The sequence below is a fragment of the Sceloporus occidentalis genome, unplaced genomic scaffold, assembly GCF_023333645.1.
Source record: "Sceloporus occidentalis isolate IW3139 unplaced genomic scaffold, rSceOcc1.0.p SCAF_37, whole genome shotgun sequence".
Classification (NCBI taxonomy): Eukaryota; Metazoa; Chordata; class Lepidosauria; order Squamata; family Phrynosomatidae; genus Sceloporus; species Sceloporus occidentalis.
In genome coordinates this window covers 401,922-419,344 of record NW_028317017.1, presented here as the reverse complement: position 1 = coordinate 419,344, position 17,423 = coordinate 401,922, and the positions used below count along the sequence as shown (strand labels likewise).

The following is a 17,423-nucleotide window of genomic DNA, read 5'->3' as shown; positions in this document are numbered from 1 at the left end:
TGATATTTTAATCAAGTAATTAGGACATTCCTGCATTGCAGTGTGTATTATCTATATATATCATTTTAACCTTTCCAGCTCTATTAAAGGGGCAATCGTTCTCATTTTGTCCAAAGATCACTGAGGTTAATTCCCTTCTTGGCAATTTTTGGGGTTTTTTTCATTGTGGAGCCACTGACCTCGGGCCTTTCTTCCAGTAAAACAGGGAACATTTCACCACTCATTTACTTTCCGGGTGTAATGGTTTGTTGTAATGCTAATGAGGCGTATACACGAATAAAACCAAGGTGCTAGTTGTGGGTAAAATGGTATAGGTTTATTACAGATTTAAAACAGCAGAGATGTGCAAACAACCATTGCTCACATAGAGACTACCAAATTCTAACTGCCTCAACTGAAACTAGATACGGTATATATATTGTCACTGCTATGTGATTGGTTGGAACATACATATGCAAATATTACACTGGGTAACTGCAGTTCTCTGCACAGTGTGCAGTAATATATATTTTAGGCTAGAAATTAAGATTTTCGTAATATTTAAGAACCATTTTGATTATTTGCAGGTGCAAGAAAGTGATCCTTTCTATTGAGAGCAATGCAAAAAAAAACAGGTTAGGCATGAACCATAAAAATTTGAGATACCGGAGTGAATAAGTTCCCAGGTGTGGTATTAAGTAGATGGGGATTTCTATACTGTTCAATGCCTGCTATTTGAATATACATTGTACAATATACAGTATATTCGGATGTATCCTTAATATCTTGTTTTCTATTTTTAGTTTTTTATATACTGGGTTTGATCACACCAATGTGGAGTTTCCATTCAGATGAAAGGTAAAAGTCACCAAGAAATTAGAGAAAGCTGTGTTTCTGAATAGGACACCTTTCATTAAGTATGTTTTGCTTTACTCGTCCATGAGAAAAAAAAATCTGCTGCCCCTTTAAATATCTCACTAAATACATTTATATATAATCCCATGTTCTTCCAGTTCCGTAGCCATTTTAAACATCCTGGTGTTATTAAACTTTTAATGTAGAAGGCCAAATTAATTCAACTGATTTGCCCACGTGGCATATATTTATTGAGTGTTGTAACAGAACATGTGGACTTGTCAGGCTGGTCGGGGGTCATATAAAAAATAACAAAGAAAAAAGTATAATATTACACGCCAATATCACCTTAATGTCAGGAAGCATTAATGAATGTGTTAGGATGCATTTACTAATTTGAATGATCTGTGAGGTGACTAGGACTTGAAAATGCAGGCGCCTGGTTTAACGGTCTGTTGAGGTTTTAGATTTAGATAATGAGATTAAGAGGTCACTGTTCTTCATGGTTATTATGTTTGCTGGCTTTTTCCTTAAAGGGACAGTCACACCTGTTGTGTTTTTTATTAATAGATCAGTGAAGCAGTCTCATTGTCCCTGTATTTCAGTAAGAAGGTAAGCTTTTCACTTAAGAAACAGTGCTGGTTTACACTGCTTTGAGTTGCTAGTCCAACACTATCCTCATCTGTGCTTGTGCAATTTCATGTTATAACACTCAAGATGGGTCATGGAGGGTCGGGGCACTAATAGTGGCGAAAAGTTGGGCATCTTTCTTGTAAGAGAACCTATGTAAATTTAAAAAATGCACAGTTCTTTCAAAAATGTATATTAAAAAGAATTATGTTCAAGCAGATGTACCAGTGTTAAAAAGTATTTTTTTAACTACCGTATTTTCCGGTGTAAAAGACGACTGGGCGTATAAGACGACCCCCAACTTTTCCAGTTAAAATATAGAGTTTAGGCTATACTCGACGTATAAGACTACCCCTCTACCCAGTATACAGCAACCAGCCAATCACGGCAAGCGATGTACCTTAACGCTGATTGGCTGGTTGTTGTATACAAAGTCTGCTTGGATTGGGTGGGTCAGCTCTTCCTAACATATGCCTGTCCACACACACATGTATAGACATACACTGCCTTCCTTTACACACATATACACGTACACACCAGCTTACAAACACACATATACACATACACTGCCCATACACAGACATATACATACATACACTGCCCTTACACACACACATATATATATATATCTACACATACTAACATACGCCTGTCCATACATACACATTTATACACTGCCCTCACCACACACCCTTGTCTTCACACACACATATATATATATATATATACACACACACACCAGCTTACAAACACACAAATACCTACACTGCTCTTATACACACCTGACCATACATATACACTGACCTTACACATATATATATACACATACACTGCACTTACACCCCTTTCTCCCCATCTCTTACCTTTCTCATCTTCTATCTTCGATCCAGTTGTGGGAGGGTGAGGTCTGTCATTTCAGACCTCTGCTTAACTGCTCCCTCATCACTACGCGCGGGCAATTGATGCCGAGCGCGGGGATATGACGTCATCCCCGGGCTCGTCATCAATAGCCGGCGCATAGTGATTAGGGAGCACGGAAACCTTGCAAGGTTTTAACTCTTGACCAAGAGGAAGGTTTTGGGCCAACTCGCCTAGCTATAATATATAAAAAGTAAAACTCTTGGGAAAATTATTTTAATTGGCTTATATGTATAAAGTGTTTTAAAGGACCTGTAATGAAAAAAAATTATAATTTGGTGGATCAGTTAATGAAAACAAAGTCATAGGCAAAATATGGACGGTTTTACATTCAAAGCTTCATGGATGTATATAAGTGACACCACTTAATCTGTTTAGGAGTGACATATCTGCCAGCAACACTATACATAGTTGAAGGTCAATAATTATTGAAGCAAAATTAACTGTACATTTAGCTTTGGTACACTTTATTTGTAATTAGAAGATACAAAATAACTTTTTATAACTGAATATTCTGTTTGTATATAAACCATTAAAAAGCAAAATGATACCATATAGGTATAGGTTAATATAACTGTTCTAATTACTTAGCATTTCTATTTCCAACAGCTGAGAAAAAACACTAACAAAGCCACTTTATCATAAAATGAAACTACACACAAGGAGGTAACCAGCAACTACTGTTTTGCTGTAAAATGTAGGATTTAGGAAAGTGACAGCCTCTGCAAAGTCCGGGGACATGGTTCTATTCTTTTTATTAAAATGTATATAAAAATGGCATCAAAAACTGCAACCGGAGATAGCTATTACTTTTGCAACAGTACGCAGCTATAAGCCTTCATTTCTTCCTTACATCCATTATCTGGACTTTTATATAATTTCTCTAGGGAACTGAAATGTTGGTTCAAGAAACCAAGAATACCATTTTACCTCATCGCATGTGCGCAAGAGTCTGTTTATGATCTTTGCTGATCTCATGAAACTCTGCTCCCAAACTTTTCACATATTAAAGTGAATCCAACTGTGCATCCAACTCATTGCTTATTTATTGGAGCTATATATATATATATATATATGTATATATATATATATATATATATTAATTACAGTATTTGTAGATGGAGAGACACAAGCAAGAATATAAAATTGAAAACCGGAGTCGTGTGATTTTTGTGTACAGTTTTCATCCACCTAATGTTTTCAGTTTTTCTTCATACAAATATATATGTTGTCACATATTCAGGAGGAAAATATGGCTTTAGATACCAACCTGTGGACCACAAGAATAATATTCCCACAGCACTCCAGTGAATTCTATTAAATATTGTATAATTCCTAGAGAGGTCAAAACCTTTTACTTTAAAAGGGTTAACGAGCTGGACACGGGGCTCAAGGAAGCGGAGCTTGTGTGCAGTCTATGCTCCTATGGCAACACAATAGATCAGATAGCTTCATGAATATTGCCAGTAGCAGGGGCTGCATGAGGAATAAGTGATCAGTCTGATGTCAGAAGCCTCTGATGCTGCAGCTTCTATCAGGCTGCTTAGTATGGGCTGCAGCCAGAGTCAAGGAGACAGGGAGGGAGAAAAAGAGGGAGGGAATTCTCTTTTTTTCTCTTTTTATTGTGATTTGTTCCTTTTGTTCTTCTGGGCAGCCCTAGTCCAGTCCCTCCCCTGGCCGGCTGATGACTGAACTGCCCGTCTGTTGCATTTCATTCTCTCCTGCAAAGTCCTTATCTCAGTGCCTGAGAGCTGAGAGGAGACAGACAACATGGACCACAGGCTCCTCCTGGCACCTTCACCGCTGTCAGGATGCTGCTGTGGTTGCTGATGCTTCACAGATCCAGACTTCCCAGTCAGCCTGGGCTTGAGGAAGCAGGAGCTGCTGTCATGCCACACACTGTGGTAAATAGGGGCTGATATCAGCCAAGAACAGAAAACCCCTCAGTGGAGGAGTATTCTGGCAGACAATGGACAGGCTGCACCCCTCTATGAGGAAGCGTTTGTATAGCCTTCCTCAGCACATTGGATCCAAAGCATCTATAATGGACGAAGAAGAAGGTGAAGAGAGGGACACCTGGAGGAAAAGCATTAAGCTCAAACCACTGCCTTCACCTTCTGCCCTCAGGTGCATTGACCCTCGACCTGGATCAAGGGATTCCCATCTAGTTATGGAAACTGACATGGGGAAAGCCCAAAGAACAAGTAGCAATGGAGATTGCAGGAGATTTACTGGCAGTTTGTCCTCCATTGCAAGCTGTGGTCGGCACCTGCATGATTCAGATCCCAGCGAGGGGAGAAGGCTTATATCTGAGGGGGACATCAGCCCTACTGAAGAAAAGTCCCCTACGCTGGATCCAGCTCCAGGGGAATCAGGTATAGGTTGCTCCCGAACCTCTCAGGCAGACTCCCAACCCTGGAGCTCTGACCTGAACAGCAGTTCTGTAAAGGTGGAAGCAAGAGAGCAGACTTTGTGTGGAGGGGATGAGGAGCAGCGCAGTTTCATGCACAGACAGTTTGGGGCACTTCTACAACCTGGGGTGAACAAGTTCTCCTTGCGGATGTTTGGCAGCCAGAAAGCAGTAGAAAAGGAACAAGATAGAGTAAAATCTGCAGGATTTTGGATTATTCATCCATACAGTGACTTCAGGTAATAAAAACAAGAAAATGTAGAGACCAGCTTCAAAAAGTTGCAACTTTTGGTCACGTCAGGGCATACTTATGTTTAGCCTTGGACGCCACCATATTGAGTACACTGGCATTGTGTGTGCTTAGCTTCAGGTAGGGTTGCATCCTTCTAGGGACAGTGTTATTGTATACAATCATCTTATAACCCATGCATTTGTTCTGTTTAACCTTGACAAATTCACTTTACTTAGGGCAAACAAGCATTCTTATACTGTAAGGCAGCCTGTTCAAATCTGTGAACCATTGCATACATTATTTCATTGTTGTTCATTGGCGGTACTTCAATACTCCAGGTGTTTGAAATATTTATTATCGATCAGTTATTGAGGTGAGGCCTTGCGTCTTTTTAATGAGGTGATTTTCTGCTGGGAAAAATGTTCACATGCACCTCTCTTTTGTAAGCCACTGTATGATCTTCATGCAGATAAGAGGTGTTTGTGTTCACCATACATTTTTTCCCAGCTTTCCACAAAAAGTCTTTAACTACATCCCAAACATGTCCAAAAACTGATTTTCTGTCATTTTCCAGGTAAAACTATAAAAGTTAGTTAAAGACAAAGCAGCCAAATGATGAAGAAGGCTTGTAAATGTGACAATCAGTTTAGTAATCAGCTTGGCGTGATTTCATACACAAAGATTTAAGGATATTGCTTTGATGAAATATCTGTGTGGCGATTTTAATCATGTGTACGGTAGAAAATCGAGAGCCTCTGTTCTGTAGTGTTGTTCCTGTCTTACCCTTGGTAGTACCACATCAGTGATCTTTGTAAAGCTGTTGAAATGACGGGCAGCACTGCAACAATTTAATTAATAGGGCCCGCATTGCCAAAATTACATTTCTGCTATCTATTCAATGGATATTTGTGTTTTGTTGAGGGCTTGATCACACAACATTCTCTTTGTATTCTTTGTATATGTGAAGAGTAACAGCCACATTACCATGTACTTCTGAAAGCTCTCTCTAGTCTTAAAGGATGTCTACAGACTGCTCTCCTGCTTGTGGTCACTAGGCCTGGAAGCCCTGATGTTCACTGCAGATTTATCCTGTTTGTACAGGTGTTTTTGCATAGCAGTTGTGAAATGTGACATTAATAATCTTCTCTGTAAGAAAAGCAGGAGATTCAGATCTGCAGTATCCTTAATAATCCAGAAAAGTCAATGCCATTGAATTGAAATCTGCCAAGTTATTCTGTTAATATAGTTTTGCCATAGAATAATACAGCAAAATCATTTCTTTGATCCGCTTACAGCCTTTTCTTTGCCACTCAGAGCGTTTTCAAATGTATTTGGTTTGGAAAGTGACGCTATTTTGTCAGCATTAATGTGGAACTGAAATCACTACAGAATAACAGTGCTTAGGACCAACAAACATTAGCAGTGTATGCAATTACATTAATTATTGTGCTTGCCTCTGTAGCATTGCCAATCTAAAATTACACACATTGTAACACTTGCCAATGTGATTGTAAAGCATATGATTGTTGTGAGGTCAAAAATTCTTTAGTTTGATAAAATAATCTGTTCAATGATTTATATATATATATATATATATATATATATATATCAACAGTTAAACTGTTCTTATTTATAGTGATATGTGCGAGACCAATGTGTGCTCTCCTCTCAAAATAGGAATGGTTTTCTCACTTTTCACAGTATTTTATTGCAGACCCCAATTACTTTACCTTATGCTTAACCATTAAATCCCTCTCTATAATCGGAGTGGGTTTTAGCCTAAGGGAACCTGAAGCAAGGATGTCTGACCAAGTGAGGGCCAGAGCAGAGCTATACAAAATAAAGTGTATTTTAAGTCCTAATTCATTGACATTGTGATGGCTTTAAACACTACTTTGAAGTGAATATTTTCTATGCTTTCCTTGCTACTTTATATCATCTCTAAAACTTGTTACTCTGAGGGTTTAAGGTGCATATGTGGGCCTACTAGTGATGCCTCCAGGATTTTTAGCAACTATGCACTGAAATAGGATTATTGAATTACACACCTGTGACGTTTTGTATGTCTTAAGCATTTTTCTGTGGTTTCAGAACCCATTGAATTCATCTTCAAGTGGACATTGATGTAGTTGCATACATCTATTGAGTTAGTATTTTACTTTATCTAAACAAAAGTAATTTTTTTGTTTGTACTAAAAACACTATAATAACATCATTCATTTTGGTTTGTATAACCAACAAGTGGTAGGTTTGTGGATTTTCTATATTTATCTTGAAACCTTAGAATGATAGTCGTCTCTCACTATATCACCTTCATTTTCTTGTTGCGAAAGAAATCTACTCTCTTGGTCAATAGTCTTTAATGCTATGAAATTAACAAAGTAACACTTTCTCAGTAGTACAGTTTTTAATGTTGTAATATTGACTGTTTATCATAACAAGGTGTTGGCCTGTATACACTTATAATAAAACAGACACCAAGTTGCATTGTTAGTATGAAATAAGCACTGTTACCGTATGCCGGTTGTTTGGCTGGGATCTTATAACAGACACCTAAACACTCAAAACATGTCATTTGGTTATCGCTGAGGAACGTCTACATATAGTAGCAGTGCTACAAGTTGCAAGTTTAACTGTGATACAGAATATTGGGCAAATAACATGTGCTGGGTGCCTAGACTACTGCCTCTTCTTGTTCCCTGTATTATCATTACAAGGGAAGAACCTGGGATGGGTAGACATGGTTTCATAGGAATGAACAAAGCTGCTCAGAAATTGACGAGAAGCAGACAGTATGTATGAACTTATTGTAGCCACCAAATGCGTATCTCTTCTTCTTTTGATTTATATTGTGTGTGTGTGTGTGTATATATATATATATATATATATATATATATATATATATATATATATATATATATATTATATATAGGTTCTGATGCAAAGTTTGGGAGGTGGCCTTAACCATCAAGAATGGTCTTGCTGATTGGACCATAACATGTTAAAACAAATAGGCTCCCTTGAGGTCTCATCAGCTGTCTGTTATGTCCCTGTCATATGATGGCATAGTGCTGCTGAGCTTTGTCACTCATTATAGGATTTGTGTCAGATGAATCTGAAAAAAGGTGTTACACCAGCAGTAATTTGGGAGAGAACTTTAACAGTTTATAATTCTGTTTGTTGAGAACTGTGCTCAAAGCATCTTAGCTTAGATGTGTCTTGCATTTTCTCACTTCTGACAGGCTGACTTGAGGCTACATAACTAGTGAACAAACAGCCAGTTCACTGTTCGCTCTCGTTTTAAGCATCTTGTTTTTACAAACTCAGTAGGTATACTTGGGAACACAGATTTTTCATAGACCCGGAGATGCAGGTGTAAAAACAGTATGGCCTACAGCAAGGGCTGATTTTCAATACTTCACACTGGGTGGGCAACCCTGGTCTGTTTTGGGACAACATGTCATGGAATTGTATAGAAAGACGTGTGAATTTCACTGTAATACAGCTAGAGACTAATGTGTGCCTTCAATATGGATCAGTCTGGGCCTCACTCAGGACCCCCGTAACTAAGGAATCTAAGGCGTATCCACATTTCAGTGACCAGCCTCAAATAATATTAAGTATAATTACCTTGAACAAATGTACAGCTCCCCCTGCATGTAACTGTAATATTAAGTACAGATGCGTTGAATATTTTTTCCTAAAATGTGAAACACTTCCTGCTAGAAGTTCCTTTGATGTGTGCAGCTGCTTCTAAAAGTTGATGCAAACAACAAAATAAGCTTGTCTAGCAGTCATCATTGCAAGTTATTGCAACTGTAGCTTGATGACTTATTGAAGTTGGTAAGAAAATATTTCTGTGTAGCATTTTGTAAACAATTTTAGGTGACATTTATTAAAAAATGTGCTACCCCAGAGGATGTCCTATATGAGTTCTGCTAGGCTTGACTTAGCAGTTAGCACGTTAGACTGATGACCACCTCACCTTTAAAAAATTAAAGGTACTAAGGTAATAAAAGTACACGTTTTTGACAAAAGCTGGCTGAACTTGAACATTAAAAACATTGGGTTATTTTGACAGGTTGGTACAGGACACCATTTTTTTTAACAGGATATTCCCACAAGTGAATCCCTCCTGCTTGAGCTGCTTGGAACATAGGGGGGACACAGATACATGTATGGTGTGAGTGCCAGGTTGTTCACCCTTTTTGGGAAGGCATTCATTGCATTGTCCAGACTCTTACAGACCGCTCTTTCCCCCCTTGCAGTTTACCTACTTCACCGTACTACATACTGCATCTACCTATAAATGATCCTTAGTGCTTCAAGCCAAATACTTGAATGCTCTGAACTGGTGAAAGCAAGCCGCCCACAATTGAAGAGATTATTCTCGTCTGACCAAATGGGGATGTAACAAGCAACATGTTCAACTGGTTAGATCCCTTGGAGTTGGGCGGTTTTGTCAGATTCATGGGTTAGGCTGTATGAGGAGACTTCCTGGGACATGGATAGTGGGTTGGTGTTGGCTACAGTATGGTCTGTGCTTTGAATAATATGTACTGCTTCACTGTGTATATTTATATATTTACTAATCCCCCGCCCTTTTTTCTGTTTCTTGTAACGGGTACTTTATGAAAGACCAAGATTATAGTTTATGCTGTAGGTTCTTTATTTCTTTTCTGTTTTGTTTAGTTTTAAAAAGTAAAATTCAATTATCCGTAACACAAGTTGTTGTTGTGACGCTCCTGTACCAGCTCTGGCAGGTGTAATGATAATTTTGGATTCAATCATGATCTTGTGCCTTACATATTGCTTCCTGTCAGCTTTTTGTATTAGCATTGGACTGTATTCTGTCCGATTGCTTTATTATAATATTCACCCCCTTGGCATTTTTCCTATTTTATTGCATTACAACCTTTGAAGATGCAAAATATTTTTTATTGTGAAACAAAACAAGAAATAAGACAAAAAAACACTTGAGCATGCATAACTAGTCACCCTCTCAAAGACAATACTTTGTAGAGCCAAGTTACTCACATTAAGTTGGAGTATAATGTCACCTACACGGCTGTATAAAGTGTGCAGTCTTCAAAAAATGTATGTTTATCTTATTCCTCCTTCAAGAGTTTTGACTTCATTGCTAAAGAGGGTGTTGCAGGGGAATCTCACTTCAGTTTGGCAGCAGCTTAGTTAATTGACTAATGATCTTCCAGCAAATACAGATTCTAGCTGACTGACCAGTGGCAAATCTCGTCAGGCTGAGCAGAAACGTGCAACATTTGGCATGCCCAGCTACAAAGATCATCGATACGGTCACACAAATAAACTGGACTTTATAAGGATTTATTTTGGAGCAGCTAAGCTTTGTTTCATTCCCTCACTACATAAATGACCGTTATAAATGTACTTCTAGTTGCCCCTTTCTACCCTCATATTTATTCTTAATTCTGCATCTATTGTGATCTGTCTCTCTAAACTCTCATCATCCGCTCTCCCACCATGTGAGACATTTAATGGCTGCTGCTAGCTGCTATACTACTTCACATGATGGGTCCCTGTATTGATAATTTGCTTGGGATACCGTTACACTTTACATTGTTGGACCGATATAAATAATAAATAAGAATGTATTGCTTAAGTGTCAGGGGATCAAGGAGGCATTAGGTTGAGTTGTGTTGGTGCGCCGTGTAATAAGAAGACAAATAAATCCACGCACACAGTGATGTAACATAAGATGAGGATTATAATGAAGCAATCATTTGCTATCGTTCAACCACAACGAGACATGTTAAACAATATAATATATTAGACATGTTAGACATGTTAAACAATATAATATATTTATATTTATATAATATATTTGTTTTTCATGCATAAGAAACCCAGCAGGAATCAGTTTAGGGAGGAGAGGATGGGAGAGAATTACTGCTCATGTGCAGGAGGAAAGCTATGGACAGCTACAAGCAGGCAGCTGTCACTGTTCTGGATATTCCTGCAGATTAAATATTATGTGATAGGAGAAAGACCAGAAGTCATGTCTTCTTATAGACGCTGTTACTGGACATATGTGTGTTACTGATCTGGACCATTATGTGCTGCAAGCAAAGCATTCAAAGGTCCTCTTTGGTTTACGTATTATAATTCCAGTCAATTATTATTATGACGCCAATATATAGTTGTAGTGAAATACATAATAAATGGGCCTTTACCAAATTAGCTTCCTATTATGGAAACAGTAATTTATCAGTAATTTGTAGTTTAAACTAGGGCTGAAACAACGAATCGATAAAATCGATAATAATCGATAATGGAAATCATTGTCGACGATATCCGTTATCGATTAATCGAGTGATCGATTCGTTGTTGGAGCACTCGGCTCCTTTTACTTACCTCCGCGAGCGTTCCCCGCTTCCGCTACACACTCTGCAGTCTCCGCCTTCTTTTAGTTACGTGACGCGTTCCGGAGGTAAGTATTCTTCATGTCTGTGCGAATCGCTCTGTGCGAGTGGCTCCATTCGCACAGAGCGGTTCGCGGGGGTGGGGGTGGGGTTTCAGGGGATGCAGGGCAGAGTGGGGGTGGGGGGGCAGGCCAGGGTAGGAGAATGAGTGCAGGGCAGAGTGGGGGTGGGAGTGCAGGGCAGAGTGGGGGTGGGGATGCAGGGCAGGGTGTGAGTGTGGGGGCAGAGTGGGAGACTGGGTGCAGGGCAGAGTGGGGGTGGGGATGCAGGGCAGGGTGTGAGTGTGGGTCCAGGGCAGAGTGGGTGCAGGGCAGAGTGGGGGCAGGGTGTGAGTGTGGGGGCAGGGCAGAATGTGGGTGCAGGGCAGAGTTGGAGACTGGGTGCAGGGGCACAGTGCAAAGTGCCAGGGCTGGGTGCAAAGTGCTGGATGCAAAGTGCCAGGGCTGGGGCAAAGTGCTGGGTGCAAAGTGCCTGGGCTGGGTACAAAGTGCTGGGTGCAAAGTGCCAGGGCTGGGTGCAAAGTGCCAGGGCTGGGTGCAAAGTGCTGGGTGCAAAGTGCCAGGGCTGGGGCAAAGTGCTGGGTGCAAAGTGCCAGGGCTGGGTGCAAAGTGCTGGGTGCAAAGTGCCAGGGCTGGGGCAAAGTTTCTTGAACAGTAATAGTCCACCTCTTTTCAGAATGTTTGGGGTTATTTTGTTTCATAAATATTGTGTTTGGGTTCTTGTACTTTGAAAATATTGTTTTTTTATTACATCATAACAAAATAAGAATGTTAATGTAAATTTTAAGTTGTTTTTTAACATCCAGTTCATTAAATTATGTTAAATAAAGGAAACATTTGCATATTGGGTTTTTTATCCGATTAATCGATTAATCGAAAAAATAATCGGCCAACTAATCGATTATTAAAATAATCGTTAGTTGCAGCCCTAGTTTAAACCATGAACTTCAATGAGATTTGGTAACCTTTTTTTGTAGTTTTTTTGTTTGTTAGACATTTGTTAGGAAATATTAGCAGGTCTGGTTTCCATTTCCTTTGGGAAAAGAAACAGGAAATGTATGGTCCTAAATTGTATAGCTTTTTGTATTTGTGCATTGTTTCGCTTACATATGCACTTAATTTAATTAAGTAATTAATTCAATATGTATTCTTCCTTAATGATCTCAGCAAAAGTTCATGGCATCGCTATATAATACAAATTATAAGCAAAGTCCTGGTTTGTAAAGCTTAATTTTTTACATTTATGGGAGGCAGTGTAATAACATTGTCCAATCTATAAAAGCCTTTTGGCCTCTGCTGGAGATTATGAGCCAGTGGTAGGGCCACATATACCTAATTTTGGCTATTTAAAAAAATCAATGACTCATTTCTCATATTGGTTGACCTTAGGTTTCCCTTAATTATAGGCTACATCCTCAAAGTAGCAATCATTCCGTTTGCTACAGTTCGCCTCACTGATTTTTTTTAAGCATGACTGCTCCTTTAAATTTTGATCCATTTGGAAATAATATTATTCATAGTAAATTCTTAAGGATTAATTTCATAGAGGATTATGTCTCAGCTATTGGCTGAGCTAAAAAGCTATGTTTATTCAGATTTGGATGTTGACTTGCATGTGATCAGTTAGTTAATCTTTCTAGATAAAGTTGTTAACTTTAAAACTTACCTCCCTTCTTTAAAGGGACAGTTTAATGTCCCCGACTGCCTCACTAAAGAAGAGTGCATGTTAAAGTATTCTGTGAGCACAGTAATATGTGGTTTTCAGAAACAAAATAAAGTTCTGCGGCTGGTCAACCAATTGTTGCCACTGAAAAAAGTCCCTGGGTGGCAGGAAAACGCACCCATTAAAATCACTTTGAGTGCTTTTCCCACAGCATTCGCTAAGCCAAAAGTTGGAGCTGACTGGCAGTAACAATATCATGTGCAAGCAGGTGTGTTTGGCTGAACACATCTCCTTCATGGAAAATACAAGGGCAGCCAAAGAGGCTAAAGCATACGGGGCCATTCTGTGTTAAAGTGCATATAATGGCTGGAGTCATGGCCGTCCGCAGGGACCACACAGCTATCATATTCTTTAGAGTTACATACCGACCCGAGGGTCATACAGTACCTTGTCTGTGTTCCTCTACCATGAGAAGGATAAAATAGAATCTTGTCTCAGGGGAAGAGGGAAGCAGGTGATGTCTCATCTATTTGCTAAGAAAAATAAATGTCTACTCAGACATATTGACTCCAATAAACATTATCCTGAGGCTGTAGGGGACATCCTTCACACAATTATTCTGTTCACCTCTTACTTCTGTATTCCAGTCTAGGGATGGAGAATTTCTGAAGCCAAGTCTTCTAAAATATTCTGATGTGCTACCAGATTCTGCATAGATTTTCCCATCCCTAGTCCATTGCAAGTGAAACTTTGAATCTCAGCCTTCTAGATTGTAAATGTACGAGCGGGGATCTCTTTATCTAATGTATTGGTTGGTCTTTTTCTGTCAACTCCACTTTTGTCATACTACCTTTGAATGTGTGTGTTGTACAGCGCCAAGAATTGTTGGCGCTGTAAAAATAATATTCATAATCTTAAAACAAAGTAATCTGGTTGAATATGCAAGAATGTTTTTGTTAAGTAATTGGACGCGTTCTATTGCTTCATGAAGAGACTGGTACCGTTAGTTTGTTGCAGGAACATGCAACAAGGGAGACAGATGTCTTTAAGCAGGGACTCACGTGCGGCATAGCAGGCGGTACGTGTATTTCCTGTGTGTCCCGGCTGCAGATCTCTGCCTCTGGCTGATAACATTATGCATTGTAAGGCTATTTTTGGTTGTGTTAGTGATTCTGTGCTGTGCTGCATCCTTGTCAGATCATTGCAGGGGATAAGAAACCATCCTCATCAGACGCTGTTAACCCCTTCAGTAAGAGGTGTGTTTGTCATCATTTTGTGAATAAAACATGTGGGTTGGTTATCTTTAAAAGCCTAACAGATGTATTTATCAGAATTTGGTTTTAAAATATACTTTGACAGTTTGTTAGTCCCATGACTAACCTATGTTCAAGTAGAGTTATTCTTAAAACCTATAGTGAATCATCAAGTTGAATTGGGTTATTTCTTGATACGTTTGCCTTTTTACTGAAAACAAAAAAAAAAAATTCTCCATAAGGTCATATTATTGGGCATTAACTAAGCTGTCTGTATGTAATTTTAGATTTTTGTTTCATATGGTCAGAAATAATACATGCTTGTCTCTTCCCAGTTATCAATTCAACAAATGTTTGTATATGATACAAAACATGAGGACATACCTGTTGTTCCTCATTATATTTGACATCTCTCTGGGTGACATCATGCTCATCATGTTTAGATATGGCTACCATAAATCACATTAACATAGACTTTGACAGCAGATAAGGACCATTCAGCCCATCTAGTCCCTGTTGTAAAATGGGGACAGTCATTCTCATTGTATTAACCTCTGTCCCTTCTGCTAGAAGGCTGTTCTTTTGATCTACCACCCACATCAGATAATGAAAACATACATTGCATCCATGTCTCTGACATTTTAGTTTGAGATTATGACCTCTTATCCTAATACTTCCCCTTCTTTTAAATATATTTTCCTCTTGAATTTCTTTATGTATTTTATGGTTTCATGGTAGGATCACTTCCACTCTTGACAATCCTTTAGTTAGGAAAGTATGCTTAGGAAATATTGGGCTTGATTCAGTGCTAGAGAACTGAATTAAATCACTTGAATGCCTATTGTTCCACAGTGTCATGCTCAGCGTACCAGAGGAGACGCTGTTGCTGGGTCTTCCCATACCAGAAAGCCCGATGGTCTCAGAAGAGTTCTTTGTTCTCCCTCGAGTTGCCTTTTGGGTTTGAGCAGTCTTGGGACTTTCTGATGACTCCCCAAGAAGCAGGATAGTCAAAACAAGCTGAAGTCAGAAAGCTGAGGTTCAGGATAATCGATATGTCAGAGCCGAGGTCAGAAAGCTGGCGTTCAGGGTAATTAAGATATCAGAGCCGTAGTCAGGACATGATACACCATGACTTGCATAGGTATGACCATGAAAAGTTAAAGTATACTGAGTTTCTGAGGCTTTTATAGGGCAGGGAAGGAGAAAATTCAAATGATGTCACTCCACCTAGGACTTTGCCATCTTGTGTGTGGTGTGGCCGCAGCAGGCCACTGTAGTATGTGGAAGCCAGACCAAGAGATGAGCAAGCCCGTCGGAGGATGCAGGTGCTAGAGGATGGGTGACACGGTGTGGGACACAGTACAGGGACACAGAAAAGAGCAGACCCTATAGTCCAGTGCTCTTAATCCAGCGTTGGGCCAGCGAGTAGGTAACAATTAGGTATTCATTTTTTTCCTTCTCATTTAGCATTGACTAAAATTTCTTATGGATGAACTCATGGTGTAAAATTTAGACAGTTTCTTTAGGGCTGAATCATATATTTGTCAATAGCAACTACAGTAGTTGTAACGTAAAATATGTGACCGGGAAATACTCAAAATAACTAATCAAAATAGAAGCATACCAACATGTGCCTCTACTGATCATATTACATATTGTCATGTTTCAGTCATTTTCATTAAGGGTTTGTATTGCTCTTACATCGTCAATCAACTCAGCGTGGGTGTGCACCCTTCTTATTAAGACACAGGTAATATACTGCCTAATTAGTTACCACAAATCACTTTAACTATTGTAATGTTGCTTTCTATTTTGGTGAACAGTTACATTTCAGTTCAATTGGACTGATTAACACAGTTTTAACTGGTTATTAGCTCATACAGTATGTTCCAATTCCCTGAGCACCCTTGGAAGTGAAGAAGTATCTAGTCCCTTTCCTGAAGGAAGGCTAAATTGTGGAATTTTAGTTCTTGTCATCAACTAGTTTTGTTCCAGTAAATCTATTATATAGAACATTCCTGCTTATAAATACAAATGAAGATATTTTTGTACACATGTAAAAACAGCTGCTGCTGCTGCCGCTTTCATTGCTCTGTATTCCCATTGTGTGGAGGAGGGAATAAACTAATAGTGAACAAGCTTTAGGACTTTTCCAATATTAATAATGCTCTAAATCCCACTGACAGAGTGAAATCCCCTTATTCTTTCTTTTGCTACAATCAATACTTTTGTAGTTACCAGTGTGTTATTAAGACCATATCTTTTGACTATGCAAAAATTATATGTTTAAATCTGCCAGTTCCTTTCTGCCTTTCATAATCCTTGTCATACAGAAATTGTATTTCATAGGTGAGCTGGCACGCACAAAAAACGTACAAAATTTGCATTCGTCATTACTCTATTTCTTGCTTCAATGCTCTTTTGTTGGCTAATTGCTTAGCTTTAATACAGACTCACAACCTGGTCTCGCTGCTAGCCAGTAGTAGAGTTCTGTTCTCCATTGAGGCTAACATTAAAAACTCAACACAAATATTGATCTTCCCAATAAGATTGGATTGGTTTAGCATAATTTAAACCCCCTTTTATCTCCTAGTCCATGATGTTATTTCTTTCAGATAGAATGAGCTTACATCTGCCAAATAAGACCACAATGAATAAATAAAACCAATGATGCTAAGTGGTTACTTGAGACAACAAAATCCAGCAGACACAATCTCACAAGAGAATTCTCTGCTTTTTCATTTCATTTGATTAAGCATATGCAGAAATCTGCTGATGTGAGGTGCTTAGGTGTTATTTTTACAACATAATCTGTGTGTAATGGAATGCCCTTCCAATCGGCAAGAATACTTGATGGCTACAATAAATGATGATCCCTCATCAATCCCTAGGTCTTATGTGGGCATCAAGTAATATATAACGGTTACTGCTGCAAAGTAGTTCTGTTTTGTGTTGGGAAATTGAAGCTTCTATAAAAGCTTGCATTTCTATAATATAGTTCTGGAGTTCGCTTTTTTTTTTTCTTA

General features: G+C 38.9%; 1 protein-coding gene across 1 annotated transcript in view; it reads left to right on the top strand.

Moving 5' to 3' along the window:
• The first annotated feature begins 4,351 nt into the window (after positions 1-4,351).
• LOC149297664 (potassium/sodium hyperpolarization-activated cyclic nucleotide-gated channel 3-like) overlaps positions 4,352-17,423 on the top strand; it is a 33,551-nt gene continuing 20,479 nt past the window's right edge. Inside the window, exon 1 of the mRNA XM_089488153.1 lies at positions 4,352-5,031. Within this exon, the coding sequence (XP_089344279.1) occupies positions 4,352-5,031 (680 nt within the window). The remainder of the gene's footprint in view (positions 5,032-17,423) is intronic.